Raw genomic sequence first — 18,055 nt, forward strand, 5'->3', positions numbered from 1 at the left:
TGCAGCTCAGGTTTCGCGCTTGACCTAGCGTTGATTTCATTCAACAGATCAATTGTTACTACGTTTACTTGGAACAACATAGTTCTATGTGCCATTGGTATAAAACTGATATATTTTATTTTTATTTTTTTATGAAATACGTGGTACTTCATTTGCAAGACACCGATACATTGGATCATCTTACTAGGCAACTGTATATTTCAGGGTGACCAATTCATTTTAGTTGTTTTGTATAAATTGTAAACAATATAATGTAAGATTTTGAGCCTTACTAATAAATGTGTTTCAAACTCTACACAACCGATAACCAACTCATGGTTGTTTCTCAGCTGCACAACATCTAAAACACGCCCATTAGTAAGAGGGTAAAAATATAAACTTTATGAATAGATGTAGTTTTGAATTAACGATTTAATTTTTTTCATAAAAACGCCTTGAGGTGAAAAGTTTGAATTCAGAATGAATCAACACTTGAAATTTATGGATATTACGCAGAACGTGTTGTAATTGAATTATCTCTATTTTTTAAAAATTTTGCCAAACAACTTATCAATAAAACAGATATAATCTTGTTGATTTGAAAATCAACAAAACTCTATTTCATTTTTTAAATAGTTTATTTTTTTAATTATCATTGTAACTGTTCTCAAACCTAAAAATATTTCATTAAAAATGCGTTCTACATAATCACTGTTTAGTAAATTTAATTTTTCATTTATTTTCTCAATTTATCGTAATTGGATGGATGGAACCATGTTTTCCCAACCCAATGATATCAAACGCAATGCAAATGGAAGAAAGTTGCCCAAAAATATTTATTTATGGCAGATAGAACTATGTTGCCCTTAAAATTTCCAAATGGAACTTTTTTGTTCTAAAAAATAGACATAATGTTTTTTAAATCGAACTATGTTAAACAATAATCTATAAAGCTTGCGTTTTAAGAAAATAATACAATTATTGTACAAAAAGTCAATTTTGGCCAAAATTTCAGATAGAACCTTGTTGTCCCAAGTGCACGACTTTTCGTTGTAAATTTAGAAAATGACAATAATATATTATGACAGTTTTATCATAATTTTCATAATATATATAAGCAAATTTTAATGTTGGTAAGTACCACGTGACAATTTTACAATGGCACCTTAGCGACTCTTGGTAACTTTGTGGAAAATGACGTTTCTTACCTTAAAAAATAGGCAATACTAATAATATTGCAATTCTTATTGATATGAATTAATTGTTACAAAACAATTCTTATTATTATGCTTATATTCACTTGCATAATGTGGATTGACTAGATGATCATTTGTGGATAAGTGTGTGGAAGGGTTTATTTTTTCCTGTGGGGAAGATTTAACCCATCGGAAAAATATTAAATAATTAGTGTTTGAATCAGAGTAATGACTTACCAAGTATATGAGGAAGGCTAGACACGTCCCTGTTAAGTATTTTCTAAAGAATATGCAGGGACCCCGATCTGCCATCTTTATCCTCACCCTTCTCATGTCGCAGCCAGGGTTGTCTTGGCTCTGAAAGGGAAGGAAGATACAATTCATTAGTAAATAATATTATGCAAATAAACGGTAATTAATACTATATCACAGATTATTTTAAAGTTTGAAATTATTGGAATGACACAATTAAGCGTGGTTCATTTATATTTTTTGAAGTGAAACTTCTTTAGGCGCGTAATGAATTTTCGGGGACGGAGTAAAACCGAGTCACGATCGAAACGAAAATGCGGGTACCCCCACCACCGATTAAAGTTCATTTGATCTAGTCAAAGTTTTGAAGTAACATATAAATGCTTCTTAGCTCATCCCGACAACTGGCGTTGGTGGTGTAATGGTCAGCATAGTTGCCTTCCAAGCAGTTGATCCGAGTTCGATTCTCGGCCATCGCACATTATTTTTTTGTTTTTAACGCCTTTTTCATTCAATATCTTATTTTTTAGTAGGTCAGAACATTTTTTAAAAGAAAATAATATTGCAAAATAATAAAAACACTTATCTCACTGTGATAAAACATTATTCCGCTAGAGCGCGCTTTGCGTTATTGTGTTGGATTAAAATTATTATCTAATCCGTATATTATGATAATTGTATTACATTTATTTAATTAATTTATTTATTTTGATAATATGTAATAATTTACAGAAAAAAAAATTAAAACTATCTCCCTCTGATAAAATATCCGTTCGCTAGAGCGCACTACGCGATCTTGTGTGGGATTCTATTTCTGTACATTGTACATTATTTTTAAAAATATATTATATTGAAGTGAAACTTCTTTAGGCGCGTAATTCGGGGACGGAGTAAAACCGAGTCAGGATCGACACGAAAATGCGGGTACCCCCACCACCGCTCACCGTTCACTGTCCCTCTCTCACCATATGCGCTTGTTGAGGTGGGGGAGCCGCTCACGAACGTTCTCTCTCTTCTCTTCTTTCCTCTCTCTCAGACACCAGCGAACTGCGCCACGCCAAGCATCAGCTGCTTGGTTAGTATACTGCGTCGTGAGTGTAATACGAGTGAAATACGTAATTGATTGTGGTTCATACGGTTTAACAAAAGAAGTTTCACTTCTGTCTTGCGTAGGCTTGACACACCCACTTTTTTTTTATCTTCATTATGAATTTACACCTTCTAACTTAAATATCAGCATTAATTATTAATATCGATTTCATTGTCAAAATAAGGTTCTAAATTTGCACTTTTCGAAGTCCATCAAAACAATCTAAATCTTCCTCCTTTGAAACTTGAAAAAAATTACTTTAAATATTTATGTTTTATAATTAAGATGTCCACTTATAAATCTTATGATTACATTTAACATTTTTTTGGATGCAATTTCTAATTTATGCAGAACTACTGGTATATTTTGACCATAGAAAGATAATTATTACGAATATTATTTATACTTTGACTGAGTATTTATAATGTTGTGAATTATGCAGTTTTTGTAACTGGATTGTTCACGTGTAGAAGTGAACATCTGTAAAAACCCAGTATAAATAAATTGATCAAACAAAACGTGCTGCTGTATAGTGCTTAAGTTATTTGTTTATTCCTACGTATTGTATTGGTTATTGAGTTAAAAGAATAATTAAAATGATTATAAACAATCGTCAAATTACATTCACTCAATAATTACGTCCCTTCATCGTATATTGTATAATGAATTGACCAAGCGCAGGTTGGTTTGTTGGTATGGTTGGTTGGGTCACAGGTCACAGGTCAGCCTCTCTCACGCGCCCGAGGCTCACACGACACGACGAAGGTATGCGGAAGACACGATGGACATGTGTCCGAGAATACCGTTAGTATTCGGATCTCACCTTCCATTTCACTTGCCGCATGGGAGTTTTTTTTACGTGGTTGACTGTTGAAATTACTTTATTTAACTGTTAACTACGAATACCGGAATCAATGATGGTAGACATTTTAGTTTTGGCTTTTATGTTGTTAGACAATGTGTTGCTGTTTTCTGGTTTAATAACAACCTCCTTTACGGAGTTGTGATCTACGTATTTACCTGTAAGTACCATAGATATGGATTTCAAAGCATGTACCTACATGAAGTATTTTATTGGTTGTTCTTGTTTTTCGTTTCTAATTGGAAAATTGTTGCAGAATTACCCTTATTCTATTTTCCAGTGAGTCTATGGCATCCCCAATTGAGGTATTTTTAAGGCTGAAAGAAATTATGAATAATTATGACAGAAGGTTGAAAGTACCTGACTATTCAAATCTGGTCACCAAAGAACGGCATTTGAAGCGACATTTCGATTCTGTATGGTGGTCCTTACCCTACCAGGGCGATACTGAGAGTACCTACAACCCTTACCCTGATTGAATCTCGCTATTCAGGATTTAATTGTTGCTTTAAATTACTTTAGTTGTATTTAATAACAAAATCTGAGACCGTGTAATTTTTAACTTTTCTTGTCTTATTTTCATGTAGTAAACCTTCAGAAGTAAAGAAATACTTTAATCATTGGCTTCGCACAATAACCACGAAATTTTCCATATTATAAACCTAAAAACTAAACCCCCTGTGTAAATGAGATGAGAATAAACATATAACACCTAATGTAGTGGCAAGATACTGAACATATTTAGCGGTAGACCCCAAAACTTTACAGAATTTCTTATTGTCACTTATTTTCGTTTGACCAAAACATGTTTATTCTCTCTTGTTTATTTGTTGTCCTCGTTTACAAACTTGTTGTTTTATTCTTACATATTATTGTACACCATTATTAAACGGTTTGTATTTATAAACTTTTTAACCTATTTGCAATGTTTTTTATGTTAACCCTCCATATGATGTGTACATCTCTAAATAGTATAAAATAAAGTCGCTATCCCCGACCCTCTGTTTGTGCGCTTAGTTTTTCTAAACTACGCAACAGATTTTGAGAAAAATTTTCATTTTAATTTAGATTTTTTTTTCCGAAAGGTTTATACATATAATACATGATTATTATATTTATAAAAAGTAGAGAAAAGTCGATGTTTTATAAACAAGACTTAAAAATATATTTTCGGTCGCTATATTGCTAACGCTGGCTAAACCTCATGACATATATCAAAATAATTTTCTACGGAATTGTATATCTTAAAAAGACCTACAGAAAAATTCACGAGCTTACGAAAACCCTATCTCCTAAGGATAACCCTCAGCAACACCGGGTACACGTCAGCTACTAACAAAATAAACCTTAGTTACTCCTCGATTCTGTTTTCTTAATTTATAAATGTTTTTGGTGTATGCATAAATGTAATAATTCACTATTGAATCTATCTTCTATAAATTAAAATGTAAATTTCATTCCTTACCGATTGCTTTGAAATTATAACACAAATTTCCACCTTGTTAAAAAAATAGAATACAACAAAATATATTAAAATTTCGGAACGTTGACGAATCTCCTTGCTACAAAAATACTAACTTCTGTTAATTTTTGTTCCAGACGTCAGTTCATAAGTGTTGTAAACTGATTCTTATCCTATAGACCAGGGGTTCCCAACCTTTTTGTACTCTAGAGCACATTCTAAAATGTCGGTAAGGTGGCGGGCACCACCTATTTTTCATCGACAAACTCGGGGCAGCAATCGCAATCAAAATGACAACAACACGGTTCTAGGTGAGGAATACTATTTTCACACCACTCCTTGTACACGCCAAAAACCCGAATTCAGCCGATGATCGCCGAACCGAGCGGGACGGTACGAGCACGTGACTACTGTCAGTTTGGCTGTCGGGGCCATACTTATTGCTTTCACTGACAGACAGAGCTGGCAGAGTCATTTTCCATGTGTTTTGGCACCTTCGGCGTTCATCGGCTAAGTTCGTGGCGTTCGTTCACTTCGGGTTTTCTACAAGGAGTGATGTGCAAATAGAACTCTCCGTTCCAGGCTAGCGTGAAGAGTGCAGTCTGGCTCGCCGCTTGACAGGTTGCGACAAGTACTGTCAGTAAAGGAATCACTCATGCATACAATATCGCAAACATGCAAACGTATTTAATAAATCTAGGGACTCAAAACAAATAAAACTGCCATTTGGGACTTAGTGGAGGTGTCAAAAAATTATTTCACTGTCGAATAGTGGCGGGCACATACGAATCCTTCCGCGGGCGCCATGGTGCCCGCGGGCACGGGGTTGGGAACCTCTGCTATAGACTATACGTTAGAAAAGAGAATCGTGAGATATGTATAACGTAGAGTCTACGAACGAAAGCAATACGAATGCGAACAGCATCAATATCCGTAAAACAGGTTACGGGCACATAAGGTTGAATGAATCAGCCTCGGCGGTGGTAGATTCACTCACCTGGGAATATTCTCGTGAACTTTGACACCGATGCTGTACGACGTTATAATATAAAGCACAGAAGCTATAGGGAGGCGACTAGCCAAATCGTGGGATCATTCATTCGATTCTCGGCGTGAAAAACGATGAATGGTAGTTTTGAATTTTATTAGCTGCGCAGTTATGCATTTCGATAAAAACTCAACAGTAATATTTTTAAGCTTTATAAAACGTGCAGGTTTTGGAAAATAATTAACGAATTTAGAAAACATCTAGCGCAGACTCATGAAAGTTATGGATATTATAATTATTGTTTGACGGACACCGTGGTAGAAGGGTGAAGCTCTAGACAAACTCTAGCTTGCTAGCTGAAAATATTATGATTAATTAATTAATTAATGTGTCTTTGTATGTTAACTGAGTTTTTATAACTGGATTGTTCTCACGTAAGTGAAATCATCTGTAAAAACCCAGTATAAATAAATAAAGACTTTTCCGAGTACCTAATCTACTATGTTTGCAGTTTAACACTTTGTAATGAAAACTGTTTTGGTGCTAATAAATTAAGAATTTAAAACAAACGAAAAAAAATAATATTATTACGCAAATTACTTAATATTTGCGGCACTTTCCAGAGTGAAAGATACTCTCAGTATCGCCCTAGTGTAAGACGACCATTCAGAATTGAACCGTTACTTTAAATGGCTTTGGCCGTGTTTGGTGACCAGATCTGAATGGCCAGGTACTTCCTTTTCCCTACTACCTTTAGCCTCACAACATACCGCAAAAAAAAAAATTGTGAAGCTGGAAGCATTTATTAAATATTTGTTTCAGGATCATTGCCTATAAAAAAATGATTAGTGGTGATTATAAATTATTTACCAATCAAATGAATCCCGTTTGTAAACTTTTAATATATTTTTCAGGTTTAGATCTGTCAAAAATATGAAAAAAAGAAATACACATTTAAAACATAAAATTAATATTCTACTAAAATTAAATGCCTTGCACTTTTCATTGATCTTCAAAAAGCTTTCGATACCATTGACCACGAAATACTGTATTTAAAACTAAAAAAAAATGGAATAACCGAAACAACCCTAAACCTACTTAGAAGTTACTTAACGGGAAGAGAACAATTTGTACAAATTGGTAAAAGAAGGAGCAAAACTCTACCAATTAAGTACGGTGTCCCCCAGGGAAGCGTATTAGGACCTATACTATTTCTAATGTACATAAATGACCTTATGAATCTTCCCATCAAAGGAAACATAATGAGCTTTGCAGATGACACTGTAATTTTATTCCATGAACAAGATTGGACAAGCACATATAAGGAGGCTGAACATGGCCTAACTGTTCTTCAAAACTGGCTTAAAGCAAACTCCCTTACATTAAATGTGAATAAAACCAAATATTTAATTTTCTCCAAAAACAAAAGAGGACAACCAATGAATGAGCATATACTCATACTACATGAATGTCAAAAAAAAATTCCTCAATGTTCCTGCTCGATTATAACTCAAACCAAAAGCATAAAATATCTTGGTATTGAAATTGACGATAAACTACACTGGGATTCACACATTGATCGAACTTCAAAAAAGTTAACTAAACTCATCTACTTCTTCAAAAAATTACGGAACATTTTGTCAGCTAGGGATTTAAAGAGAGTTTACTATGCTTTATGCCACTCCAAATTGGAATATGGAATAATAGGATGGGGCTCAGCAGTATCAAAACATATAAAACAGCTGAAGGTAACTCAGAATTGCATCATAAAGACCATACTAAAGGTTCCTATAAGGACGTCAACAACAGAAATTTTTAAACAATTTGACGTTCCAAGCATACAGAAAATCTATGCCAAAAACATTTTGGTACAACACCTCAAAAATAATTCTCAGGAAAACACCTCTCATACTCATAAAACCAGAGCCAAACAAACAGAGATACTAACTATACCAAAGTGTAACTCTACCTTTGGACAAAGAAGCTCTGAATTTTTAGCAGTAAAGGTATATAACAAACTCCCACTTAGTATCAAACAAATCAAAACAAAAAACAACTGCATTAAGAACATTAAATCTTGGCTTAAGGAATTACCGGAAAAAGAACTTACTAGCATATTTAAAACATCGTCGTAGAAGTTTCTGGAAACCCTTACCCAAAACATGGAGTCATACCATAGAAGTCGCTGAATAACTTATCCAAAACCTAGTCCCCCTCAGCACAGGATCTCCTAGTGAGGAGGACTATGAATATAATCAACATCTATTTTTTTATATATATATTCTTATAAAAATGTAAAAAAAATGTATAATATAGCTACTAAAAAAAAAAAAAATAAAAAACTTTATTCAAATAAAATAATTTTGAATATATTTTTCGTCGCTTTTTTATTTGATTTCATACTTATCAGTTTCAATTTTGAAATTTAAGAAATAAAATAATGAAATGAAATTCAATAATTTTACGCATTACGTCGTAATAAGGACAAATATTTCACATCACCCATGCACCGATGTTTAATTTTTGTTTTCTTATCATTTTTTGTGTAATGTTTCTTGGTGGGTTTTTATATAAATTTTAACTATAGAATATTAATTTTTATCTTGTTTTCGGTCCTATTATAATTCAATACAGTGACAACTCAACACACGTTTAAAAAGTGATATAAAGTTATTAAAAGCAATGAAAACTAACCTGTATAACCTATTTAACATAGTTTGTGTTTCATTACTTTTCATGACTTTATATCACTTTTTAAAGGCGTGTTAAATAGTAATTGTGTTGAGTTTTCCGGTTACTGTGTATGTTAATTAAGCGGTTTAAGTTTTGAACAAAGTAAAAAAAAAAACAGTATTGAAAATTCCAATAAGATTCTTGTTAATGTCGCTCCCATTGAAAATCGATGGAAGAATCTCACAAAACATTAACACACAACTATTTTATCATGAACAATGCACACATATTAAATATTATTATCACAAAACATTTTGGATTATCCCATGAGATTTGATTCAAAATTTGCTAAAAACCCCTTCATGTCGCCGCTGCCTAAAATAATCACTTGAACACACTACTTTCATGTAACTTGATATAATTCCTTATAACAATACCACCCATCAAGTATCAAAGCAAACAAGATAATATAATGTAGTACATTCATTACGTAACAACTACTGTACTTAGTAACACCACCTGACGCGTGTACTGAATAACTAAATAGTAAATGGGTAATAATGTGAGAAAATTCCTACAATGGTTCCCATGTGATTATAATACGTGTCAGTGGGATAGACTCAATAATAATCAAATGTTGGGTTAGGTTTATTTTTACAAAGTGATGTTGCTAATTTGTGTCCGATGTTACATTCGTACAATTTAACACTTAGTAACACAGCGAATAAGTGTTTTTTTTTTGCTTATTATTTCTACCACAATTACTACGTATAATATGCAGAGAACATTTTTATAAAGAGCGCACTTTTAAATGTATTTGTGAACACCGATAGTGATTAAATTGTGTTTGAAATATTTTAAAATCCCCGCCCAAAGTCAATCTTTTACTCGCAGTACAAAATGTTACAGTCATACGATATAGTATATCTCTACAAAAAAAATAATCTCATTTAAATAATTATATTGTATTCACTTCGTTCACTGAAAAGTCTTCAGGACCCCATTTGGGGTCGCGACTAACAGGGTGGGAGCCTGGGCCGGTTTTTTTTACATTAAATTCACACAGGAGGCCATGACAATAATAATTTCCTTCGAGGCCAATATCATCTTTGGGGATACTGTGTAGAGGATAGGAAGGAGTGAATGTAGCTTTTCAAGAGACCCATGACCCACAGGTAATCCTTCCTCAGCCGAGCGGTTGAACTCAAGAAAGAGTCGTCAAAACGACCCGAAATTAATAATTTCCCTCAGGGACAATATCATCTTTGGGGATGCTGTGTAGAAGATAGGAAGGAGTGGATGTGGCTTTTCAAGAGACCCGTGACCCACAGATAATCATTGCACAGCCGAGCGGTTGAACTCAATGAAAAATTATCGCACTAATCTCAATCCACAGATTCTAATATCACAATAATTCGCAATAAGTTCTCTGTGTGTTCTCCAGACAAAAACGAATTTATTATGCGGCCATTATTTATGTTCCGCTTGATCCAATTAACTGACGTGAAATGTGCATATCACAAAAACCTGCCCATAAAATCATTCGATAATAATCTGAACTGTAATTATTATAGATGTTATTGCATCTCGAAAAAACTGCTTTCATTAAGATAGTGATTCATTTCGTGCCTGCTTTAAGTGTTCGGTGATACTGTGATCCAATTATAAGCGAGATAATCGGTTTAAAATCAACTGATTATAATAAGCCTGGAAAGCTATTCGTTCTGGCAAGTGGCTACTTAGGAAACTATGATGTTTTAATAATATTTTGTTTTATGTTTTGTTTGAATAGATGTATTTTTAAATCCTCTTTATTAATTCCATTAAGTGGTAATATGTTGTGCCTGTCTCACTAAGACCTCCTGTGTTGAGAGCAGGCTCAGTTTATAACAGTTTACATCAGTTTATAACAGTTTACAACAATTTATAACAGTTTACAGCAGTTTATAACAGTTTACATCAGTTTATAATAGTTTACAGCAGTTTATAACAGTTTACAGTAGTTTATAACAGTTTACAATAGCTTATAACAGTTTACCGCAGTTTATAACAGTTTACAGCAGGTTATAATATAATAACAAAAAACTAACACAATATTATGTTCATTTAAAAATAGAACCAGTATCTTACAATTGGAAATGCATACTTAAAAATTGGTTTTAATAAATTCTTTGATACTTGATTTGTCTTTCCCAATGATCCAAGATTTAATTTTTAAAATAAGTTGAATTCTGTCTAATGGGCAGTGGAAGACCATTGTATAGCTTTGTTTTAAAGTATTTAAAATTTCTTTGACAAAATTTTTTTTAGCAAAAGGGATAAGTTAGAAGTTATGATATTTGGTTCTAGTATGGCGAGCAGTTTGGACATTGTCAAAAGCAATTCTATGTTTGAAGACATATGCTAGAATGGTTTAGTCAAAAAGTTGCATTTCAATATTATTACATTTTTTTCTTATAGTTAGGAAGCTTTTTAATGCCAATGCAAATTTTGAAAATTATTTAGAAAGTCCCTGTAAGCATAAGCACTGACAAAATCTTAAATTACACAACTAAACGATCTAAAACAACACGTCTTTAAATAATAATAAAAAAAAACAAGAAATAACTAACACGTATACATATCCAACTACAATACTACATTTAGGCAAAAGAGCTTCATGCTAGCTTAATAAACTCTAAAACAAAATTACACTCTCATTCAATATTCACAAAAATATAATAACATTTAAATTAACAAATAAAATGCAGACGTAATATAACAATAATAAACTGATACCAAAATGCAGACTGAAACCGAAATCACTCAACCGTACTAAAATCACAATGTTATATATTTATAAACATTTCAGAATAATTTCACTACGTAATATATTTAAAATTACTTCATGTTTTCCATACGACTAAATTTTAATAATATGTAAATGAAATCCTCAGCACGGGAAATCCCAGCAAGGATATCATCGATGGCCTAACGCAAACATGTTTTAAGACCAATTAGAAAATTTCATTTAAAAGAATACTCCAGGTTGATTATAAGACGCAACAAAATTAAAGTGATATCTACTTTTTATCCATTACATATTAAATAAGTCAAGTAAATTTCCCACGAAACATCTATTTACAAAAAGAGCAGTTTTGTTAAAGCGTTATAAAACAAGTAATTGTTATTTTCTTAAAATTTCTCCATTTAACATGTGTGAGTTGGGCCATTGTGTTTATCTCTATTTGTTAGAAAAAATAAGTTTATAAAACATTTATTATTATTTTGTTTAAATGGCCATGATCGGAAAATCAATTTTGATTTTTTTCTTTCGATTGTTCCAGAAATACAACAAATAAAGTTCGAATTTGATTCTGAAATTAAATGTTTCATTAGAACTTGTCCACAATTTTTGGAATAAACGTTTTTTATCGGAATTCGTTTCAAATTTAATTTTGGAAAATCATTTTTGTGTTGAAAACAATGTATTTATGATTATTTAAATTTAAAGTCACGGAGGTATTAATGTCACACTGAACAATTTATTTCTATTCATAGTGAGGAAAATCAACTTGAATATATATAATTTTAATCCTCACTGAGATCTCCCGTGCTGAGGATTTAATTTACATATTATAAAAATTTAGTATAATTTATAATATAAAGTAATCATAAATGTTTTTTTTCTGAAATAATCATAAATATATAACATGGTGTTTTTTTGTTCAGTTGAGTGGTTTCAGATTCAGTCGGTATTTGGTGTTAGTATATTATCTATTTCTGATCTCCCTGTATTTTATATCCAGCTTTTCAATTAAAATTTAAGTGTTGAAATATTGTTGCGAGTTTTGAATGAGAGTGGGATTTTGTTGAAGAGTTCAGTAACTTAGTATATGATGCTTTTTTTTCCAAAACTGTTTTAGATTTATAGTTGCTTGTTGGATATGCGTTTGAACCTGAAAGAGTGTTTCTAATGTACGTGTTAGATGTTATTTCTTGTGTTTTGTATTATCAATCTAAATTAATATTGTTTTAGAATAGGATTTTTTAAGTGAATTATTATTATTTAATATTAAATGCCGACTTAAAAAGCAATGTCATTAAATAGAACGATTATTCTTCTACATAATCATTGGATTAGTTCCGCATCACAGAATCATCAACTGAGTACATATTGATCTCATCCTTCAATTCATCCGGCAACCCTACTTTGTAGACAGGGCCGGCGCATTTCCGAGAATTCAGAGGAATCTGCGCAACGGTAGTACCTCCTCCCCCCTCCCCACATGGCCGGCGGTCAATCAGAACATCCCCCCTCCCCCCAACAACATCCACCCCCCTCCCACCGCCGTCCGTTCGCAGCAATCCGCTACTGGCACATTTTTCTCGACCGCTGCTCAGATATCCGGATGATAAGAAGCATTTCGCTGATCGAAGGCTCATGAGTAAAAAAAATAACGCAATGAATACTATCTTATATTTTGATATGCCTAACTTTTGTGGTGACTTTTTTGATCATTAGATTCGTTGTAAGTCTGATCATTGTGAGACCACATAATGTTTGTAGTAATTGGTATTGGAATGATATATATTATTGAGTATCTCGTATTGCATATATGTTATACCACTATTGTTTAATTGTCAAATACATACACCCATACATAAAATGTAGTGTAAATATTATTATGAACGGGCGTGTAAGAATCTAATTAGTAAGACTTTTAAAGTATTAATATAATGAGTAAATGTGTAATTGGTTTCTCAGGTAAACTGAACATTTTACTGAAATAAAATAAATAAATGTTTTTTGCATAAAATATTTATACAATTATTCCTCCCAGGTCGGTAAATATTGAAATATTTTTTTTGTAACAAGTATATCTACACAGCTTCTCTGAATAAAGCGGTGTATTACGATATATTTCATATACAAAGAGATGTGCAAATTTTATGGCGCCAGAGCTTCTTTTCTATAGTTTATGATTAGAAATACACACTTATATAAAAATCAAATAAAGAAAAATTATATTTAATAGGAACTATTCTTCATACCCTTACTATTAGATTTTCTTCTTAATAGGTATTGAATTGAACTAATTGTAAAGTGCAAAATTATTACCGGAAAGTTAATTAAATGCCTCCTCTCTGGATAACATTTATAAATAAACACATAATACTTAATGGAATATGCCATTACCATTTACGAGCGAAGTGACGCTTCACACGGTAAATTTGTCCAGCCAAACTTCACGGCGAGCCGTATTAAAATCACCTTAACTCAAGTCGGCGTCTGATTTGTTTAAGATCATCCTATATAATTTTGTTATGTATGGTTAGGTTATACAACCTTAAATAAAAAAAATTTATAAATGGTTTTCACTTTGTCATGGAATTATTTATTTAACTAAAAGGCATATAATATTATTAATTTTTTTAAGGAATAACTGTACGTTAAAGTTATGCATTAAAATATAGGTATTTTAATAATAGATCTTATAAGTAAGGCATCGGAAAAAATAAATAAGAAATATTGGAAAAAAGAAAATAAAATAATATTAATGCAGACATAATAAACAGGCCAAAAAAATGTAAACCCATTTTTAAATATTTTCTCAATTAAAGCGAAGCGCTATAAATAAAAAATCATGTTTTTTTTCTTTGAAAATTTGCTCGCTAAGAAACATTAAAGATACTTTAAATAAATACTGCGAGTAGAACACAGCTTGGCCTTTAAAATGATTGAGCGTTTTTTATGGGTCTTTAATATGCTCAGAAATTTTCGGTTATGGTTTTATTTTATAATGTTGAAAATAAAGTTCTACAGAAAATGATCACAAAATATTTAATATTTTTGCCTGAACTTCGTAGAAAAAAATAAAACACACTTTCTGGCGATGTAAATCAAACCTGGCGGTTGGTGTTAAGCGGGAATTTAAACCTTATTGCCATCTGCATGCGGAATGTTGTTGTTAGCGGCCCGATTCCAAATACAACACAACAATCCCAATTGTTAATAAACTTTCTCCACTTTTTCCCCCTCTCACTACTCCCCTTTTCAAAAGTTGATCTATGTTTTTTACTTTAAATTTAGTAAATAGTTATTTCTGAAACTCTCCACGAAACGTGTTGATCGTTTATCAAAATAAAGTGCCGCAAAAAAAGTTATCTCTTAATTAAATTAACTGTCCATTAATACAATTTACAATATTTGAGTGAAATTGTTATATAAGTTAGAGTTGATCATAACAGAAATAGGTGATCTTAAAAAAATAAGAGGCTCACTTGACTTCGGTATCATGGCCTCGGCTCAGGTGGTTTTGGCCGCATCCAGTATAGGGTCACCATACTCTTTGCGTGATAATTTATTTTCTGATTTGTGTGGAAGCAGCAAAATTTTGTATTTAATACTTATATTGAATCACTTCATTACAATTTGTGGATAATCAACAGTAATAATTGCATGGACATGCCATAGGCAGAGGCGGATTAACTGTTGAGAGCGCCCTAGGCAAGCACCTCATCGGCGCCCCTCTAGCGACCACATATTATAAATTTTAACAAGTACCTAAAGTAGCCGAATTTGTAGTTAGGTGGGTTTTACGTGAAAATAAAAATTTCGTGGGAGGGGGGGGGGGGTGGCTAGAGAATTTCAAGAAAATAAAATTTGTCCCGAAAAAAAAAATTCATGGGGGGGGGGGGTGGCTAGAGAATTGTTTAAAATTGATGTTTTTACGTGAAAATTATGTTTTTAACTTGACTCTGAAGTAGCCCGACCAGTCGCCTTTTAGATTTTTATTTGTGCTTGTAGAGTTTGCCATCTTTGAGTTGAAGCTGTAAAAAATGTGTATATTTCTTGAAGGAGACCAAAGAACCAACAGGTATATATTCTGCTAGGGGACATAGTTCTTTTATTTTGGCCTGTAATCCATTGTAAATGCCTGACATATTTGCGGCAATATCATACGACTGGCCTCTACAGTCTAATATATTAATTTCAATCATGTCCAATGTTTTAATAATAGCATTTGCTATGTCTTGTGATTTGTGACCGACATTTGCGATAAACTTAAGAAAACGTTCAACGGGCGTACCGTCGGTTTGAATGTATCGGATCACGAAAGTTAATTGGTCAATGTAAGAAATATCTGGTGTTGAATCCACTATTATTGAATAATATTTTGATATCTTGATTTCATGTTTTATTTGTGTTAATATTTTGTTTGCCATCAATTCAATAAATTCGTCACACGTTGTAGAACTTAAGTAATTGGTATATCCCTTTCCCTTGCCGCCATATTGAGCAATATGTTTACTTAAAAACGGATCAAACTCCGCTATGAGTTCCAGCGTCATTAAGTAATTTCCGTTATGAAGAGAGCCAAGTTTTTCGTCATGTCCTCTAAAAGGTAAACCACGCGATGCTAAAGATTTTACAGTGGCAACCACTCGTTTTAAAACTTCACGCCAATAAGTCATGTCTTCTAGAAATTGAGCGGCGAGCTCATGATCGACACGACCGTCAATGTTAGATCTACGTTGCAAGCTCAAAATACATGTTTTATGTTCACATGAGTTTTCGTGGCTTTCTAATCTATTCGATGCGTTCTTCCAATCATTAAAACCAACATCTTGTTTTCCAAAACTAGTTCCACCACCGAATAATAAACAAGGTCCACAATAAACTTTACCTGTGCTTGGAGAGTAAATAAGCCATTTCCTTGGAAGTTTTTCTCTATTTAACAACATTCTTTCAAACATTGTTTTTGTTAAAAAACGTGAGATTTTATCTTCATATATTCTCTTACTCAATGAAAAATCTGCATTTTGATTTTGATTAAATCCATTAATTGCAATGTATTCTTGTGTTTCGTTATTGATATCCCACTTGACTGGGTCACATCCCACGATAAACAGTCTATTTTGCGACTGCCTCACAACTTCTACGGCTGACGGAGTAGGCAGCATGGACAAATCGTGTTGTTTAGAACTAGTAGGAATTTCACATTGAATAGACTCGGTAGAAGACGCACTGTGAATTGCGTTAGAAAATACCGAATCATCACTTTTTAATTTAGAAAAAAATGTCTCAATATGTTTCGTATGCTTTATAATATTTTGATTTTTTTCTTCTTTTTCCTTAGCCTTCCTTTTATAAGCTGCACCACTAGGTTTCTTCTTCAATTCACTCATTATTTGGGTAATGAACTAAAACGCAATGTACTAATTAATTCACACAAATACCGCTGCGAGTACGTAATCAATAGAAGCGCGCGTAACCGGCGACATCCAAGCTGAATGTGATGAGTGTGACTGTCACCCCGTCATCCGTTCGGAAGTCCGGTGCCGGCCGCTTAGCCCCTGCCCCCGCTGCGCCCTTTGCCCTGCAATCTAGCAACGCCCGCGAACGAATCCACGAGCGAGCGGTCTTCTATTAAAAAATCATGCGATGGAGGCATGGAGGAATAATCAAGAAGAAATCTTTTATATTGTGTAAGCAGGTGCATACTTACTTACAAAATTAAGTTTATATATATTTTTTTTTTAATTCTAGGGGCGCCCGCCGGCGCCCCTTTGTAACTGGCGCCCCTAGGCACGTGCCTACTTTGCCTTAGGGTTAATCCGCCACTGGCCATAGGCCATAATGCCATAATTTACCAATTTTTCCCACAGCAATCATTTCTTAGCTTCTATTGTTATGGCTAAAAAGCTTTCTTTTCAGTTTCCTTTTTACGATAGAAGTCGTCGATGACGTTGAGGGCAGTTATGGCACGATCAAGTGAATCAAATATTTTAGTCCGTCGTGTTAAATATCAGTATTGCACTAGCGTATATATGAAATAATGATCGAATGTAAATGAAGCGAGGAATGTTATCCAAAACAAAGTAGCGTGACGGTCAATCGTCACTGCCTATCTCTCTAGAGAGATGACGTGATGGTTGGACATTTAAAATAAAACTCCAGACAGTATATTTTTCATACAGCAAAAAGTATTTTAAAATCATTTTTCTTTTTAGTAGCAAATAAACATTCAAAGTTTTGATATTATATTAACAAATTTAGTTCAATTTAGTTGAAACGAATAAAACACGAAATTATTTCAATTTAAGAGATGAGAGGCGGGTGTGGGTACCGCCGACCGGGAACCATTTCTTGGATAACCAACACCTCTGCCGTAGGTCACCTCATGATTCGTCAGGCCACTTACTGCATGGGAGACCATTTGACCTCTCCAGCAGGACTCTTTTTACCCATCGCCTATACTGCAGTGGGAGGTATGAATTCATACGTCCGTCACTTGTGGACCCACGGGCCCTTAGAATCCTACCCTCCCCTCATACCTAATTTCTTTATCAAACAATATATTACAATCATAAAACTAGCTACTTTCCCACCTTCCTCTACCCCATCTCCTTTCCTTCCTTACTTTCTTCAACCCTCTCAATCGGGGATGCCATAGTCTCATTGGCTAAACATAGTTGGGAGCATTTCTTGTACGGTATTCACAAAATAAATAATTGTGTATTTAAAATATGTTTCCTTTAACAGCGGAACGTCATTCTATTGTTTTAT

At 33.2% G+C, this 18,055-nt stretch overlaps 1 protein-coding gene across 1 annotated transcript in view; it reads right to left on the reverse strand.

Annotated features, from left to right (window-relative positions):
- Positions 1-18,055, reverse strand: part of m (zona pellucida domain-containing protein miniature) — a 143,727-nt gene that overhangs the window by 72,463 nt on the left and 53,209 nt on the right. Inside the window, exon 3 of the mRNA XM_089639214.1 lies at positions 1,413-1,532. Coding sequence (XP_089495340.1) covers positions 1,413-1,508 — 96 coding nt within the window. The 5' untranslated portion in view covers positions 1,509-1,532. The remainder of the gene's footprint in view (positions 1-1,412; positions 1,533-18,055) is intronic.

Source organism: Hesperophylax consimilis, chromosome 14, assembly GCF_061612785.1.
Source record: "Hesperophylax consimilis isolate HC1 chromosome 14, BYU_Hcon_1.0, whole genome shotgun sequence".
Classification (NCBI taxonomy): Eukaryota; Metazoa; Arthropoda; class Insecta; order Trichoptera; family Limnephilidae; genus Hesperophylax; species Hesperophylax consimilis.